At 45.7% G+C, this 15179-nt stretch overlaps 1 protein-coding gene across 4 annotated transcripts in view; it reads right to left on the reverse strand.

Annotated features, from left to right (window-relative positions):
- Positions 1 to 11313, reverse strand: part of CASS4 (Cas scaffold protein family member 4) — an 18192-nt gene extending 6879 nt beyond the window's left edge. For 2 of the 4 annotated variants that reach the window (XM_031616394.2, XM_031616377.2), the window contains exons 1-2: positions 10905 to 11313; positions 1836 to 2261 (exon numbers count right to left, since the gene is read on the reverse strand). In XM_031616394.2, the coding sequence (XP_031472254.2) occupies positions 1836 to 2261; positions 10905 to 10928 (450 nt within the window). In that variant the 5' untranslated portion in view covers positions 10929 to 11313. Of the gene's footprint in view, positions 1 to 1835; positions 2262 to 8167; positions 10271 to 10904 lie in introns of those variants that run through there. The other 2 variants (XM_090151936.1, XM_031616384.2) reach the window with 1 other exon arrangement.
- Between the last annotated feature and the right edge of the window lie 3866 nt (positions 11314 to 15179).

The following is a 15179-nucleotide window of genomic DNA, read 5'->3' on the forward strand; positions in this document are numbered from 1 at the left end:
CTTGAAAATACTGACTTTCGTTCATTCAACACACGGTTAGCCTGGGCAACAAGCAAAGTGGCAGTGTTTGTATACAGGGTGAAAGCAGGCTGGCTTTGACTTATTGCTTTCAGTCATCTCCCTCAAAGACTTACAGTGGCTTTACTCAGCTGCTTGGGGAACAGCTGAGCGTGTTGGCAGCTTTGCCAGCTGTCTGGTAGGATCTATGCAGGGCAGTCCTGATTGCCTCTATGTGGAGCCCGTGACCACCACAGTGCAGTTGTTGTGGCAACAGCTGGGACGTTGTGCAAGAGCCAGCTCAGGCAAAGCTGAACTTTGAAGTAGTAAAAGCAGCGAGGACTTCTGTTTTTTCCTCTTTTTTCTTCCTTCCCCATTTCTCTGGTAGAGTAAGCAAGGCATGGACTCACGAAATTACAGAGACAGGAAAAGCCAATGAGCTCTAATGTTGGGCCACTCACACAAATGAAGAAATAGATGACATTTTCAGGGCCTGATTTCTTGGCACAGTGTGGAAAATTGCGCTGATTTCACTTCAGTCTGTGAGTGCCCTGCCTTCTTTGTGGTTAGGAATGCGGAGAAACCAGATCACAGCAAGTGCACAAGGGTCTTTGGCAGCTACTGCCCAGTTTGAGCTTGCTGTTATGGAAACAATACATGAGTGCAGCAGAAGTGCTGAAAATACAGTTTGCAGTCACCAGAAATTCACCAAACACGTCTGTTTTCCAGCACCTATTTGCTGCATAGGAGGAACCAGCTCCTCATTCTGTAGCACAGCAGGAGGAAAGCCAGCCAGCTGCGTCCTGTAGATCAAATGCTCATTAATTCAGACTAAAGGGCTGTATGGTTAGGGGTTGGACTTCTTTCCTATGCCAATTAACATTTTGGATGTGATTTTCGTACACAGAATAAAGAGCTACCCAGAGCTGAAGAGCTCCTGGGACTGAACGAAAGCTTGCACTTGGAACTCTCTCCACACCTGCTCTGTTTATCTTTTATTATAAAAGATTCCTCATTAATCTCGTGCTGAAGAAAGCACAAGGTTTTGATGACACTCACTGTGACATTTAATCAAATCATACATTTCCCAATCAGATGTTTCTCCCTGTTGCTTGCATTCGGGTGAAACAAAAGACCACATTGGCAGTTGTAATGGAGTCCTGCAAAACGGGGTTTGTAATCCCACAGAACTAAGGAAGTCTCCCATCCCATGTACTCTGCTGGCTGTCTCAGGAGCAGCAGCAGAAACAGACCTGGAGAGGATCTGGCTGAGGCCACGCTCACAGCTGAACAGCCCCACGTCCTCCCACACGCCTGAAGAAGTGCTGCTGCTTTGTGCAAACATAGTGACAGCCTACAAGGCAATGGCTCTCTGAGAAAGCAGCTGAAAGACAGCCTTGGCAGAAGATAACTTGTTTGTTATAAGTCTTCTTCCTGTGTGGTTGTCTGCAAAGACCCCCGCTGTGCACCAGGAGGCTCTGGATAGATGCATGCTGGTGAGCAGCAGGAAGGTGCTGTCTCATCTTATTTTGACTTTGGGGTGGGTTTGCAAATCATTTCTAGATTTCTCCAAGCAAATGGTTTATTCTATACTTCCTGCCATGCTTTACAGCCTTCTTAAACTGTCAAAAAATGTGAAACACTACAGAATACGGAGCATCGTACATTGCCCAGATCAGCCTCTCTCTCATAGTGCTGTGATTTCCTAAACGCTCTTTATTTGGTCGACTTTGCTGCAAATTCCACTGGAATTTTCCACCCAGCAGCCGTTCGGATCCCCCCGCCCCCCGGCCACCACTTCAATGGCAGCGCTTGGTCCCGTGCTGCTCACACCCTACCTGCTGCTTGGAGCTCCGTGTCCTCTCACTGAGCAGCTGTGCAGCCAAGGCCGGCACCTGGTACACCCCCTGAGCAGGCAGGGTGGCAGCCCGAGCCGGCGATGTCACCCACCCCTCCATCTTCTCATAGGTAGAGGACGACGCAGTGCCTTTGGGCACAGATGGCACCTGGTAGATGTTCTGCAAGGCCATGGGTGGCTCTGGAGCATCGCTGGGGATGGCGGGAGGCGGCAGGGCTTGTGGGCCCGCCAGGAGCTGCAGGCGGTTGGCAGGAGCCAGGCCTTGCCGTCCATGCAGTGAGCACCTCCACCAGCCCTCGCTGCCGACGACGTGCTGCTCCAGCACTGTCAGGATGTCCCCTCGGCGGAAGGCCAGCTCGTCCGAGCACTCTGCCTTGTTGTCATACAGAGCCTTCGCCAGCGCGTTCTGAGGGAGAGAACACAGCACCATCACACCGACAGCAGAGCAAGGCACCGCCATGGTGCTCAGCTCCGCTCTCTTCTCAATTTGATACAAAATGGGCTCGAATTAAAGACCACGTCTCAGAGCACTGGATTCAGAGCATCAGCTGCCTCTAACATTTGTCTGCTATGTTGTACAGAAATAATAACTCTACTGTATGTTTCTGCATTGCTTCTCCCACTGAGGCTCTTGGCAGCGTAGCTGGCATTCATTACCTGGACTGCATGAGCATCGCGCAATGAAAAATCGGTGGTTTTCCCCATGAGCATTCTGTGAATTGTTTGTCAGAAGGCAGAGGAAATGTGTCACCCAGCCAAAAATAAACCTCGCCTTGTCCTCTCTGACTGCCACCTCATTTATCTGAGGACTTCAGCTGCACATTAGTAATTAATTGTTTCTTAATAGAAAAAGAAATAAACGCTCTACTTATTTTCCCCTTAAACACTTCTTTTCTCCCCAGGCCTTATGAAGGCAAACCCAACAGCAGTGCTGAGGAGCTCAGTCTCCTGGTGGTGCTGGGGCAGCAGCACTGAAGACAGCAGTGGTGCCCACCTCAGCCCTCCGTCAGGCTGGAGAGCTGTCTCCTATTGCATCACAGATCCCAGGCCAACAGCGTGCGTCATTTAGCTTGGGGAGAAACTCCCAGCCTTGTGCAGTGACACCACATGCATTGCTCTTTCTGCTGGCTGGGCAGCGCACCCAGGAACTCAGCTTCAGGTGAGAGCAACTGGAACAGTGCCCTTGTTCCTCTCCATGACACAGACATCAAGGTGCACTTAAGCATTCGGTATCTCTCAGCATCTCTAACAGTGCTCTTATCACCTCACCTCTCTTAAAAAAGGAAAAAAAAAAAATAAATAAATATATATATATATATATAAACACACACATACACACAGAAAGCCAATGAAGAACAGAGTTGACAGGTCACAGGAAACCCGTAGGAAAGCAAATATTCATACTTTCCAAGCTTCAACACCACAGGGCTGCTCTACCTGCCTCAGCTGAGCTTATATATAGCCTGGCAATCTTGAGTGATAAGACTTTATTTTTTGCATATTGATTTTGGATATTTGCTTACTCCGTATGGGACAAAAGAATGAAAAGCAGCTGCAGCAGGTAGCTTCATTCATATGAAGCATTTCTGCAAAGGATGAAAAGAACTGTAGCTGCAGTGCTTTCACATACACCATTTGCTTTCAGCTTAAAATGTGGCTGACTGCTTCCCACTGGATGTTCCAACATTAGTTTCTTAGCAGAAAGTGCAAGTAACGTCCAAAGAGATAGCACCCAAATAGGAAACATGATGCCTTGTATTTTTGTGCAGAGCATTTGCTGTAAAATGACAGCTGGTTTGAAGCAGCAGCAAACCCATTTGTCAGCTCAGCTGATGGAAGTAGCCTGCTGTTAGCAGCACACCCCCCTTCAGGAGAATGGCCGTGAACAATGGCCTTGTTATGATGCATGGACTTGTCCATCAGCAGCTGTCAGAGACAGACAACAACAGTCCCATTTACCTTATGGCATGCTCTGATTAAAGCAGCCTTCTTGCCTTGGACACGGCAGCCCGCTTTCTCTTTGGGCAGTGCCAAATGCTCTCTCTGATCCACCTGTGCTGAAGTCAGCCCGCCAGGAATCTCATCAGAGAGCAGCACAGGCTGCACCTGCACTTCACACATTGTTACAACTAAGAGGAAAAACAAAAGAAAAGCCAACCAACCCCCCAAAATCTCGAATGGACAACCAAACCAAAACCCCAACACCCCTCCCCACTTTTCCTGCTATTAGTCCTGCTATTAGTCAGCCTATTTCTAGAGCTCTCCTGGCATTTGCTTCCTTTTTGCTGAGCACTCTACACACTGAAAGACAGACCCTCTTCATAAGACTCCAAAAGGAGGGGCACAAGAACAGAGGAACCATCCTCATCATGCAAACAGGCAGCTGAGGTACAGAGTCTTATCTGAGCTCATGCAGGAGAGCTGACCTGAGCCCCACTCTGAGCTGAATGGAGCCCCACTTTGCTACACTGAACAACAAAACTTTCTTCCTAGCTCCAGCAAAAGGAGGAGAAGGAAACTTTAGTTCACAGTATGGTTTTAAAGGGTATCTAAGTGTCAGCATTTCCCAAGCTAGTATATAAAAATTATAAAATTACAGAAGTTTAATTGCAAGTTGCACTTGTTATTGAATAAATGTGCTGATTTTCACCAGGTCAGAATTTGACCTGCACACATCACAGCACATCTGGACCACTGCCTCAGTTATGGAATGAGTACAGTGGTGCTCAGCATCACCCAAACGTGACCTCAGCAGGTATTGGTGAGAGGATTTATTCCAGCTGACCCCACCTTTGCTGCTGTAGCAATCTTACTGGCAGGGAAAGATTGAATTTAAGGCCCCGTTGTCCCTTTGTGACATTTTTCAGCATGTTTGAAGGAGGGCAGAGAAACTCAGGAAAACATTTCAGTGAAGCTTTCTTATCCTTTCTCCCTGAAACTAATCTCAATAAGAGTTTTACAGAAGGCAGAAACAGGTAAAATAACTGATTCCTAATTTGTAACCACCAAACTACAGGAAGGTCTCAGGCAAAACTCTCAAACTCAGTCCTCTTTTTGCATCCTTATATCACACCACAGAAACTAAAACAATAAAACCAAACCACAAGACACACAACCACCAATTTCTGTCCTCAGAGGATACACTTCAGTGCATTTTCAGTGCCCAAAACCAGGCAGAAATTTGCAGCAATTCACTGCAAAACCAACCCAAGTGCTGGCACACCACTGAAATTATTTCTGAATTTCTGCTGAAATCTCTAAGAACACAGAAGAAGGAACATTTTCACAAGGTGTTTAAAAAAAAAAAAGAAAAAAAAAAAAGAAAGATCAAACAGATCTTGTTCTGTGTTCTCTTTGCTTCTCTGTTGTAAGATAGACCCATGCAGCATTTCTTTTATACATCGCTATCACCAAGGGCAGCACAGAAACAGTGTAAATTCTGTTGGTTTTCAGGAGCACCAGCTATGGCTTCAATGTGCACAAGCTCAGGATAATGAAATTGTTGTTAAAGATCAGCCTAATACCAGTAAGAGAAAATGTAACAAACTCACAGCAATGCCTAACATCACAGGTACCAATGAATTTATTTTATGGGAAATACAAGAAGGCACTGAACCAGCGAGTTTTGGTACTGGCAGGTCTGTAGTTCTGGCAGCAAAGAGCTTTCAGTGGGCTAGCTGCTTTTCTCCTCTGTGGCACAGGTCGCCCGCAGTGCAGCTCAGCTCACCTGTTGTGTGCCACACATCAGGCCCTAGCTCTGCTTTCAGCTGCCCAGGACTTACATAAAGAATCACTATGGCAGCCCCTTCCCACCCCGTAAGCAGAAGCATCCCTGACCTTCCATTAACCTTAAACAAGCTTTGCATTCCCAGGGTCGCAGAGACTTTATGGGATGCTTTACTGGGAGGAAGCTGCGCTTTGGGGCCACGGGGATCTGAATGTTCCCTTTATCACCAGAGGAGCGGAAGCAGTCTGACACCATCATCTGCAGAATGCTGTGCATTGCTCTTTGTTATTTTGTGTCATCTCATTAATGTGTCCTCACAGCGACCAACATGTAACGAGCACTAAAGCAACGCAGATGAGATCAAAGTGTTTTTCTTAGGCATTTGTTGCTTTTTCCCTATCAGCAGCCCTATAAAACTATCCTGAGGTGAAGCACATCTTAAAGGGCGGTTCATCACCCCGTGGGAAAGCACTTTGGAGGATGCTGCTGTGCCCCCCCTCCTTCTGCTCACTTAGTGAGGCAATGACGGAGCGCAGACATGGAGGGGAGAGGCTGCATCCTCAGCAACCTATTTCTAAGGTGCTGCTCTCCCTCATACGGGAGTCTGTGACCTCGTCACTGCAGTGTTAGTTGGTCACACACAATCAACCATACCAAGCAGCTTTATACCGTAAGGCCTTTGGAAGCACAGCTTCAATTAAGTTAGGTGTGAACGAATTTCCTGTGTACTCACTTCTACTGAATTTTAGACCAATTGGTCAAATACAAGGCAGTCACTCTCTGTAATTTCCATCTTTATAGTTGGTTACCCAGCACTGCTCCCAACACAAAAAAACCCACAACACACCAAAAGCCCCACAACCTCACTGCAGTGATGGGAATACAGGGCAGTGCTGCTCATTCTCCCCAAGCCTTCTTTTCTCCATGTAAGCTGTTGACCAAAGCCTGGCTACATCTAAGCCAGCACGCATCCCCCCCTCATCTGTGCACAGACAGGATTCCGTTCCCATGCATAGTGCTTCCAAGCCAAGATGAAGGAAAAATAAACTGCCATTTCCTGACATTTCAAGAAGGAATGTATGTATTTCTGGCCTTTGGTTCCTGTTGCTGTCCAAAGGATTTGCCTGTACGTTCCAATTAATTTATATTTTTCAGCCTTTTCTAAATCTTCTAGTATGTTAATAGTATTTTACCACAATGCTTATTTCCACACATGGACTTTAAGTAGCTGTTATGGGCATGGACAGAGGTCCCTATGGGAGCAGCTGCCTGGAGCAACCACCAATCACTGGTCGCAGTGGGACGGATACCCACGAGCAGCAACTGCTGCCTGCTCTCCACGCGGGTGCACAAGTGGACAGTCCATCACCCACACCTTGCAGCAGAGCTTCTATTGATGCTGTGAGGACAGCAGAAGCCCAGGGGAGGCTGCTCTCTCTGATTCATAATGAATGAGCAGCAGCACCACAGCTTCCAGGCACTCCAGCTTCCTCCATCTCCCTCGTCGCAGTTGTCTGCTTGAAAATGTTACTATGATTACTTGTTAAGATAAGATTTTGGACAAGATTTCAACTGAAAATTAAAATATTCTCCAGGAAATGAAGGAGATGTGCTCCCACCCGCCCCAACACCCACCACGTGCTGCACTGTGTGCTATTTAACAAGGGGCACTCAGTGACTGCAGCTCCTGCCTGGAGCCGCAGCTGCAGGAGCTCAGCTGTGCTGTCGGATGCAGAGATTCACTGCTGTGCGCAGCCAGACAGCCCTTGCTTAGCACAAAACAAGCTCCTATCCTGTGTCCACTCATGCATTGGGACAAAACACTGGCATGCAGCTACACACCGGGTTTCATTCATCCAAATATTTCACCACTATTTCAAAGCAGAGCAGTATTTCTTAAAAGCAAACAGCATCTCTGCTCCTTTCTGCTTTGGAGCTTCAGCTCTCTTTGCAGAAGCAGCGTAAGACGTGGTCAGTCCCTACCCTAGAGAGCACAGCCCTGCTGACAGTGCTTCAGCAGAGTGACTCAAGCTGTTAAAGCATTTCCGTTACCTGAACCTTGTCTAATCACCATAAGAATTGCAGCATCCTCTTTCTGTTGAAGTAAAACTCAGCTTTTAGTTCTCCACGCTAATTATTTCCAAGGGAACAAGGAGGGCAAAGGGCATCCCCCTACAGCCCTCTAGCCTCTGCTCATGTAACCTTTCAGCAAGGCACATTACTGCCCGATATTCGCGGTACAGAACCTCACTCTTATCAGCCTTACTGCTGCTCTTCTCAATGAGGCATTTCTTCAGCTGAACTCATGGAATCATAGAATGATTGGGTTGGAAGGGACCTCAAAGGTCATTTGGTTCCAACCCCCACCCCAAGCAGGATTGCCAACCACTGCACCAGGCAACTCACGTTGTGTTTCAAGAGTTCAAACCGCAGACTTTGACAGTAACCTGGAAACAAGAGCAGCAGCACACACTGAGAAGCAGCTCTGCCAGATGCAGGTCTCAGATAAATGCACTTCCACTGCCAATATGATAAACCACACAGTTAAATTAAATACCCCAGAAATACGATAACCCAGTACTTACGTTGACCTTCATTTTGGCACCTCCACTACTCCATCCCCTAAGCAGGGCTGAGACCACTGAGCCCGGGAGCAGCTCTGCTCCTTCTGCACCACCGGGAGCCCCAAGCACAGCACTGCTGGGAGTGGAGGGAGCTAATTACATAGCACAATTATCTGCATGTGCTATTGGCCTGCAGCTGCTGCTGTAATGGGGCCTGGCACAGGGCACGCAGATGTCCCTCATCCCCTGGGAAATGCCTTTCTGTCTTACAGCTGAATCTTGGCTGGCCAATGGGGGCAGTGGGGATGAACCAGAAATGGATTTGTTTGATTTCATGGTGTTTTTGTAGCATCATCTTTTCCTCCTGTTCTTTTGTACTTCCAAATGTCTCCACCTACTTTGCAATTTTCATGTTTGTGTTTCTCAAAATCTGAGCAGATCTCCTCTGTAACTGGGGAAATGGCTGCAAAATAATCACATTCTTTAGAAGCAGAAAAGCCGAGGAGCAAAACTAACCATTAAAGCTAACCATTAACTGCGGGTGAAAGGGCATGCTTCTTTAATTATTAAAAGCTGTTCAATGCTATCAAACAGGAGTGTTATTTAGAATCATCCATCACTGCTATTCACTCAGCAAGTTGTGCCCAAGCAAACACACAGGTTTCACTGCTACGGGTGCATTCACATCATATGGGTTTTTATGCTTTTGTTTTTCTTTGGCTGCAGTGTTCTCCTTCCTCTTTCCACAGCAGCTTCAAGATAAAATTAGGCACTCCCGCAGCCACAATCACTTCACTAGAAAAGCCATACATCTCAAATAGAAAAAGTTGAATTGAAAATGCCATATCAACAAAATCTACACCTTTGGATGGGGCTTGGAACAGAGCAGCAGTCGTTGCAGTTATCCCAGTGAGAGGGAATCCTGGCACAAAGTAACTCATCTGTACATCCTCTGAATACTTGGTGCAGGTGATAAAGAGCAGCTGCCCATCTACTGCTCTGGGGTTTTGGAAGGAGCTCCCAAAAATACACAGAGCAGTGCTGCAACTTGCGGCCACAAAACTGTATTAAACAGAACTGAACATTGTTTAGAGCCGATCCAGGCAGGTCCCCGTGGTGTCAGCAGGGCACCCCAAGGAGTGGGGCCATGGGTGAGCCCAGTTGGCAGTGGGCAGAGCCTGGTGGTGCTCCCAGGTTTGAAATGGGGATGTGTGGCTGCAGGTGTTTGTATTTCAGAGTGGCAGAGCTCCCAGAACCCAATCTCCATGCAGTCGGTTGTGGATGACACATGAAGAGACAAGCTGAGCATTTCAGATGGAGAGGCAGATTTTAGATTAACTTCACGCCTGCTTAAGAAATGCCCCTGGTTTTCTTTTGGCAAAAGCACAGAAAATGTTGCTGAGCAATAAGAGAGCTATTTCCCAAGCACAGCCTGCCATGCTAACTGCATTGTAAGTTGCACCAAGATGTGCAATATTTCCTGTGCGGGCAATGCTGCAGGTGCAACAAGAAAGAAATCCCACATTTCTCTGGGTGTGATCCTACCTTCCATCTTCAGGAATGGTTTTCCACATGAAGGTGGAAGACTCAAGGCACAGAGCAAGCATGGAGCACTGCTGGGCAGAGGAACACCACTGCTGGTGCTTCAGCAAGTCCAGAGAGTGGGAAAAACACCACTTCCACACTCAGTATGGCATTCAGATATTATAATGAACAGTACTGCCTAATGCTCCCTTACAAACAGTTTATAAATGATATAGCAGAAAGAAATCTAACTTTTTCTAGTTGTCATTTCCCCTGGATTTGGCTGGGTTTGCTGTGGTTGTGACCAAGGACTTTGAACAGCACTGGAAATCATTGTGCTGCCATCACATTGATTTCAACAGGCCATGTAGGAAGCCTCGAAATAGCTCACCCAGAAATAGAGCTCTTGGAATAGATGTCATGCAACAGTCCCTGGTGACTTCACATCAGAAATTGTTCTGCCACCACTGCATGTCTGAGTGGAAATGCTGAGTGCAGCCCACGGCTCGCTGAGCTGCTCGCCAGCTTCTTTCCCTTGCTATTCTCTGTACCAGGCAGCAGTTTATAATAGAGTCAACACTGGGACCATCATCAGGGATTGAAAGATCCTTCTGTGACACCGCTCGTTAGACTTGCAGACAGTCAGACAATCCAAGCACCAAATAAGGAATTAAGACTTCAGTACTGTGACCTTACAGCAGCAAACTCTTTTATCCACGTCCATTACAAACATATTAGGACAACGTGAATACACAGAGACACGTGGAAAACATTATAGATTGTTTCTTTTGAAAAACCGAAACCAAAGAGAGCACTTTAAATCTTTTTCTGGTTTGTTGTAGCATAGGGAAATTAGCTGCAATAGGATGTCTGGAGCTCCCCATACGACTGTGACAACATACAGTGCACACAACTTATCACAGAGCAGCAAAGCAGGGGAACCTCGAGGTTGTGTATCTATTGTTCCACACGTGTGTTTATTCACAAGCAGTCATTTCTGGGCATCTTGCTTTGTTTGGAGCTCTCATAATAACCTTTTTCCCATTAATGGCTTTGTCACACAGTAGAAGCACAGACACCCAGCACAACACATCCCAACGCGCTCTGCCCAGGATGAGAGCATCAAACACCTCCAACATCACCAAGCCTCACGCTGAGACCAAACATCAAAACCCTGCACTAGAACCTATCTTTTCACTTCCATGCCTTGCTCAAACAACCCAGAGCAACGTACCTTAGCAGTTCGGCTGCTTCTCATGCTCACCCCCGCGCTGTCACCCAGCAGCAGCTCTCAGAGCGGCGCAGAGGAGCCCCGGCGCTGCGCAGTCACTGTGTGGGACCTGCAGCTCTGACAGCCCTGCCCTTACAGCGCCCAGCACTGTGTGTAGGCAGTTCTCATGAAATACGGCTTCTGCGACAGCAGATAAGATGGAAAAGAAAACAAAACAAAGCAGGAAAAGCTGACCAGCACCAAGAACTCAGAGAAAGTCTGTCTGCAAGCGGAATTTTCCTTCAACTGTCACCAGCTTGCAGCAATTAACCACAGCCAGAAGTGTCACCCTCCTTTTCTGCTGCCTGTTCCCGTATTTCTTTGTTTAGAAGTGTAACAAACACAAGAATACTTCGTACCACAAGAGGCTGCACAGCCTTTGATAGAAGAAAGGCTGCCACAATCGTACCAGTTCAGGATTCCTAAGTCAACGTTTTCACGCCTTTCAAGGCTGTCTCAGTATTTAAAGCACTCCATTCTAATTTTTGTTGATGTATAAAAGTGGCTTTGAGAAAAGCATTACCCCACATGAGGGTGAATTCTATGGGGATGACTCCTCCTCACTGCCCTGAGCCTGGTGCATTCAGACAGCATCCTGCCCTGCACTGTGCTGGGCAGAGAGCAGAGTGGTTCTGTGGCAGCACTGGAGGATTTTTTTCAGTCACACAACCTCCCACCTCCCTGAGCTGTAGTTTACCCTGAGCTTACCCAGTTTTATTGGAATTCATGGGGTACTTCTAGCAGAAAGACAGCATGCAGGAGAAACACTTGTCCCAGACCACTACCCTCTTTTAAGTGGGAAGCATCAATGAGTGGCAAACCAGCAGAATTCCAGCAGCATCCCTTTGGGAGAGGCCATCCCCAGACCCGCTGTCAATCACTGGTTATCAAGTCAGCACCCCAAGCAGTGTTAAAGCCCAAAAGGTACAAATCCACAACTGTGGCTTGCTTCTAAAGCTCCTCTGCTTTCAGGTGAGCAGTGGTACGACCTCAGCACTTGTCCATGACAGACAGAAGGGGCAGGACGGGTGATCTGCCAGGTGGATACAACTGACCTTCAGCAGGGGATGGAAGCTCTCCTGAGGAGATACAACCAGCACTGGGTCTGAGTGGAAGAGCATGGCAGGACATAGTTACTGAGAGCTACAGATGAGAATAAAGCATTTCTTTGTCAAATGAAGGGCTGCCCAAACTGCAAGAGTAAGAGAAGAAATCGACATTTATCAGTCAGCAATGTCCCCAGCAGAATTTATCTGCCCAAGGGAAGATCCCTTCTCCTTGGAAGGGCAGCAGGTCACTGCTTTCTCACTGGCAAGTGCTCGAACCCAGGGCAGCTCACAATCTCAGGCAGGAATTCTGGTTTCCAAGAGCTTGTTTACACGTTTGCTTCCTCTTTCAGGTGAAAGAAGAGCTGCCCTTAATCTCTGAGGAACAAAGAGCTTAAAATAGAGTAATAGCAAAGTTTGCTAGTCTCAGATAAGATTCTGGAAGGTTCTAACAATATCTGAAAACCAAAGGTAGACAGCTAATGACTGTGTTGGTAACATGGGTATCTCCTATACTTGGAGCAGGCAGGTATCCATGTGCCATAGCACTCTGCTATCTGGGAGCACTGGCAGCACTCAGCACACCACAACAGGGCTTTCCCATAGCACCCACGTCCCCTCCCACCATATCTCATGTTATCCCCATGGATTTGCACTCAGCTCCTCAAGGAAAAAACAGACAGTGGAAGAGTATGCATGGCTAGAAGAGTCAGAAACAGATGCTTTCTTCAATCTAACAAGTTTACCTAGCTTGCATTTTGTCATCAAGGACAAATCAGCAGCAAGGGATGCTCTCTACGCCTACTGTATTAATCCAGAAGTGTGAGTCTTGCTTAACAATTGTCTGAATGTATCGAGGAAAAGCAGTTTCAAAACAAGTCCCCTCAAGGTCAAAGACAGCTGCAAAACCGGGTAGTAATCCTTCTTTCACTTCTGAAGATAAACAGAGCTGTTGTGAAGCTGCTAGCAAGAACTATGATCCACTGAGCTGACTACTCTCAGCAGGGCTGAGTACAGCAAAAGCCCCGTACTACCTCTTAGGAGTAGGTAGAGCAAAAAACTGCTTTCCTTCACAAAGCTCATTTTAAGAGCATTCCAAATATTGGAGAAAATATTGTGTTTTTTTTTTTTTCTCCCCAACTTCATTAACAGAGAATTTTAAGAGCACCAAGGCAACAACAAACAGCATCTTTGCAGAGGTCATTCCTCTGGATGTACTTCTGAACGTACCTGCTTGCAGGCAGGACTGGTTCTGTAAGACCCAAGCTCACTTTGCCTGGTCAACTTTAATATTCTGAAACTTGAATAAAAACATTCCTCCCTTTGCATTACGGAAGGGGAACAGAAGCAGTTAGAGATCATCTATCCTGACCTTGACTACCTCCTCACAGACTCTAAACTTTTGACTCAGACTGAAGATCTTACTTCCCTGCTCTTGGTTCAGCTCCCCAAACTCAAGTTTGATTCAGGCCACTTACCTTTTTATATAATTATATCCTGCATACAAACATTTTTACTGCAGGTAGAAGACATCTTACTCAGCCTAAAGCTTAACCAAAATGGTTTTGCTTTTTTTTTTTTTTTTTTTTTGTCATGCTAGATCCAAGCTGCTCCCTGGACCACTTCACTCCAATAGCTCTTGGATTTTTCAAGTAATCTACTTAAGTAATGAAACACAGTAACTAGCTTAGTAAATAACTTATTTTTACTGGGAAAAGCAAGGCCACTTCTTGTAAACACCTATGGAAATCAAACTATTTAATGAAATCAATACGAACATCCTGCAGCCAAATGCCACTCAGTTCTCTCTCTCTGAGCATCATCTCTCACTGAAGTACTGCTAAAAGACAAAAACACAGTTCATTTCAGGATGTTTTCTCCTTAACACACTACATCTCTACTTCTGTTTCAAGAGAAAAAAAGCAAACCAGCCTTGCACAGAATTAAGGAAGCCTGAAGTGAAAGCTACAACACTGCTAACTTAACAACTTCAGCAGTGGTTTAATATACAAAACACTGCTTTGAAAATAGAAGATCCCGAAGATCACAGCAAATGAGTTACTTATAGACAGCTGCTTTACCAGAAACACTTCAATTTAATAAAGAACTACCACTGCTCCCAATTTAGCTGGCTGGTGCTAGTACCAGAGGACTGATTGCTGAGCAAGTACAGCGTGTTAAGAACTGTGTCATGACTTCCCTTTTCCCTCTCACCAGTTTTCCTTGTTCCTTCAACAAAGAAATCAGCAGAACCCACTACTTAATGCCTTCCATGTACCTATAAAGTTTTAGACAACTGATGCAGAAAATTGCTAAGTCTAATAAATTTGTTCTGTACTGCTGTGTTGTTTAAGAAGAATATTAAATTTAGAAGAACAAAAATGAAACATTCAACACTGCAGGTCTACAACTCTGATTTGAATGCAGTGCAAGAGTGATTCAGACTGTAACACATCCCAAATCCTATTCTTCCAGTATTTTTACTATCTTTACATAGAAAACTAATACATTTCCTTCTTTATATATTAAATATTTTTTTTAAAAGACCATCTTTATTTATATATAGACAAAACCTGCATCCTCATCAGCCCTTGACAAGACACTTAGTGGCAATGGAAAGTTAACCCAACATTAATAAACAACCATACATTTAATGAAAGCAAGTGCTGAGCTTATGACTAAAGGAAACTCCCAAACATGAATCTGAAAAGCACTGTACCACTCTGCTGCAGATAGAATGCCTGAATGAATGCTCTTAAAACTGCAAAGACTGGATAAGAAACCTCATCTATAAGAACATGTAGTGAATTTTCAAATGTACAGAAGTTTTAACCATGGATTTCTTGCTGATCTGTACTTCTAATGAATACAGGCAGATCTGGGAAACTCAGACTATCAGACACAACAGGCAGAAGAAACAATGAGTCTGTGTTTTTAAATTCAGAGAAGTATCTCAATTGCTGTGTAACACACTGACAGAATGAGAACTAAATGAAGCAAATTTACAATTCTGACACATGTATGAAGAAAATTAACATTACAAGTTTCTCAGAGGAGTTACTAAACGGCTCCTATTGCCAGGTTATTCTCACTTTCATATGCTGCAGCACTGCCACATTTAATAGCTTCAGTGTGAATATTCCTTGAATTTACTTGAAGATTACACTTAAGACAAATTGTAAAGAAGACAAGA

This window comes from Phasianus colchicus, chromosome 17 (assembly GCF_987193195.1).
Source record: "Phasianus colchicus chromosome 17, bPhaCol1.hap1.1, whole genome shotgun sequence".
Classification (NCBI taxonomy): Eukaryota; Metazoa; Chordata; class Aves; order Galliformes; family Phasianidae; genus Phasianus; species Phasianus colchicus.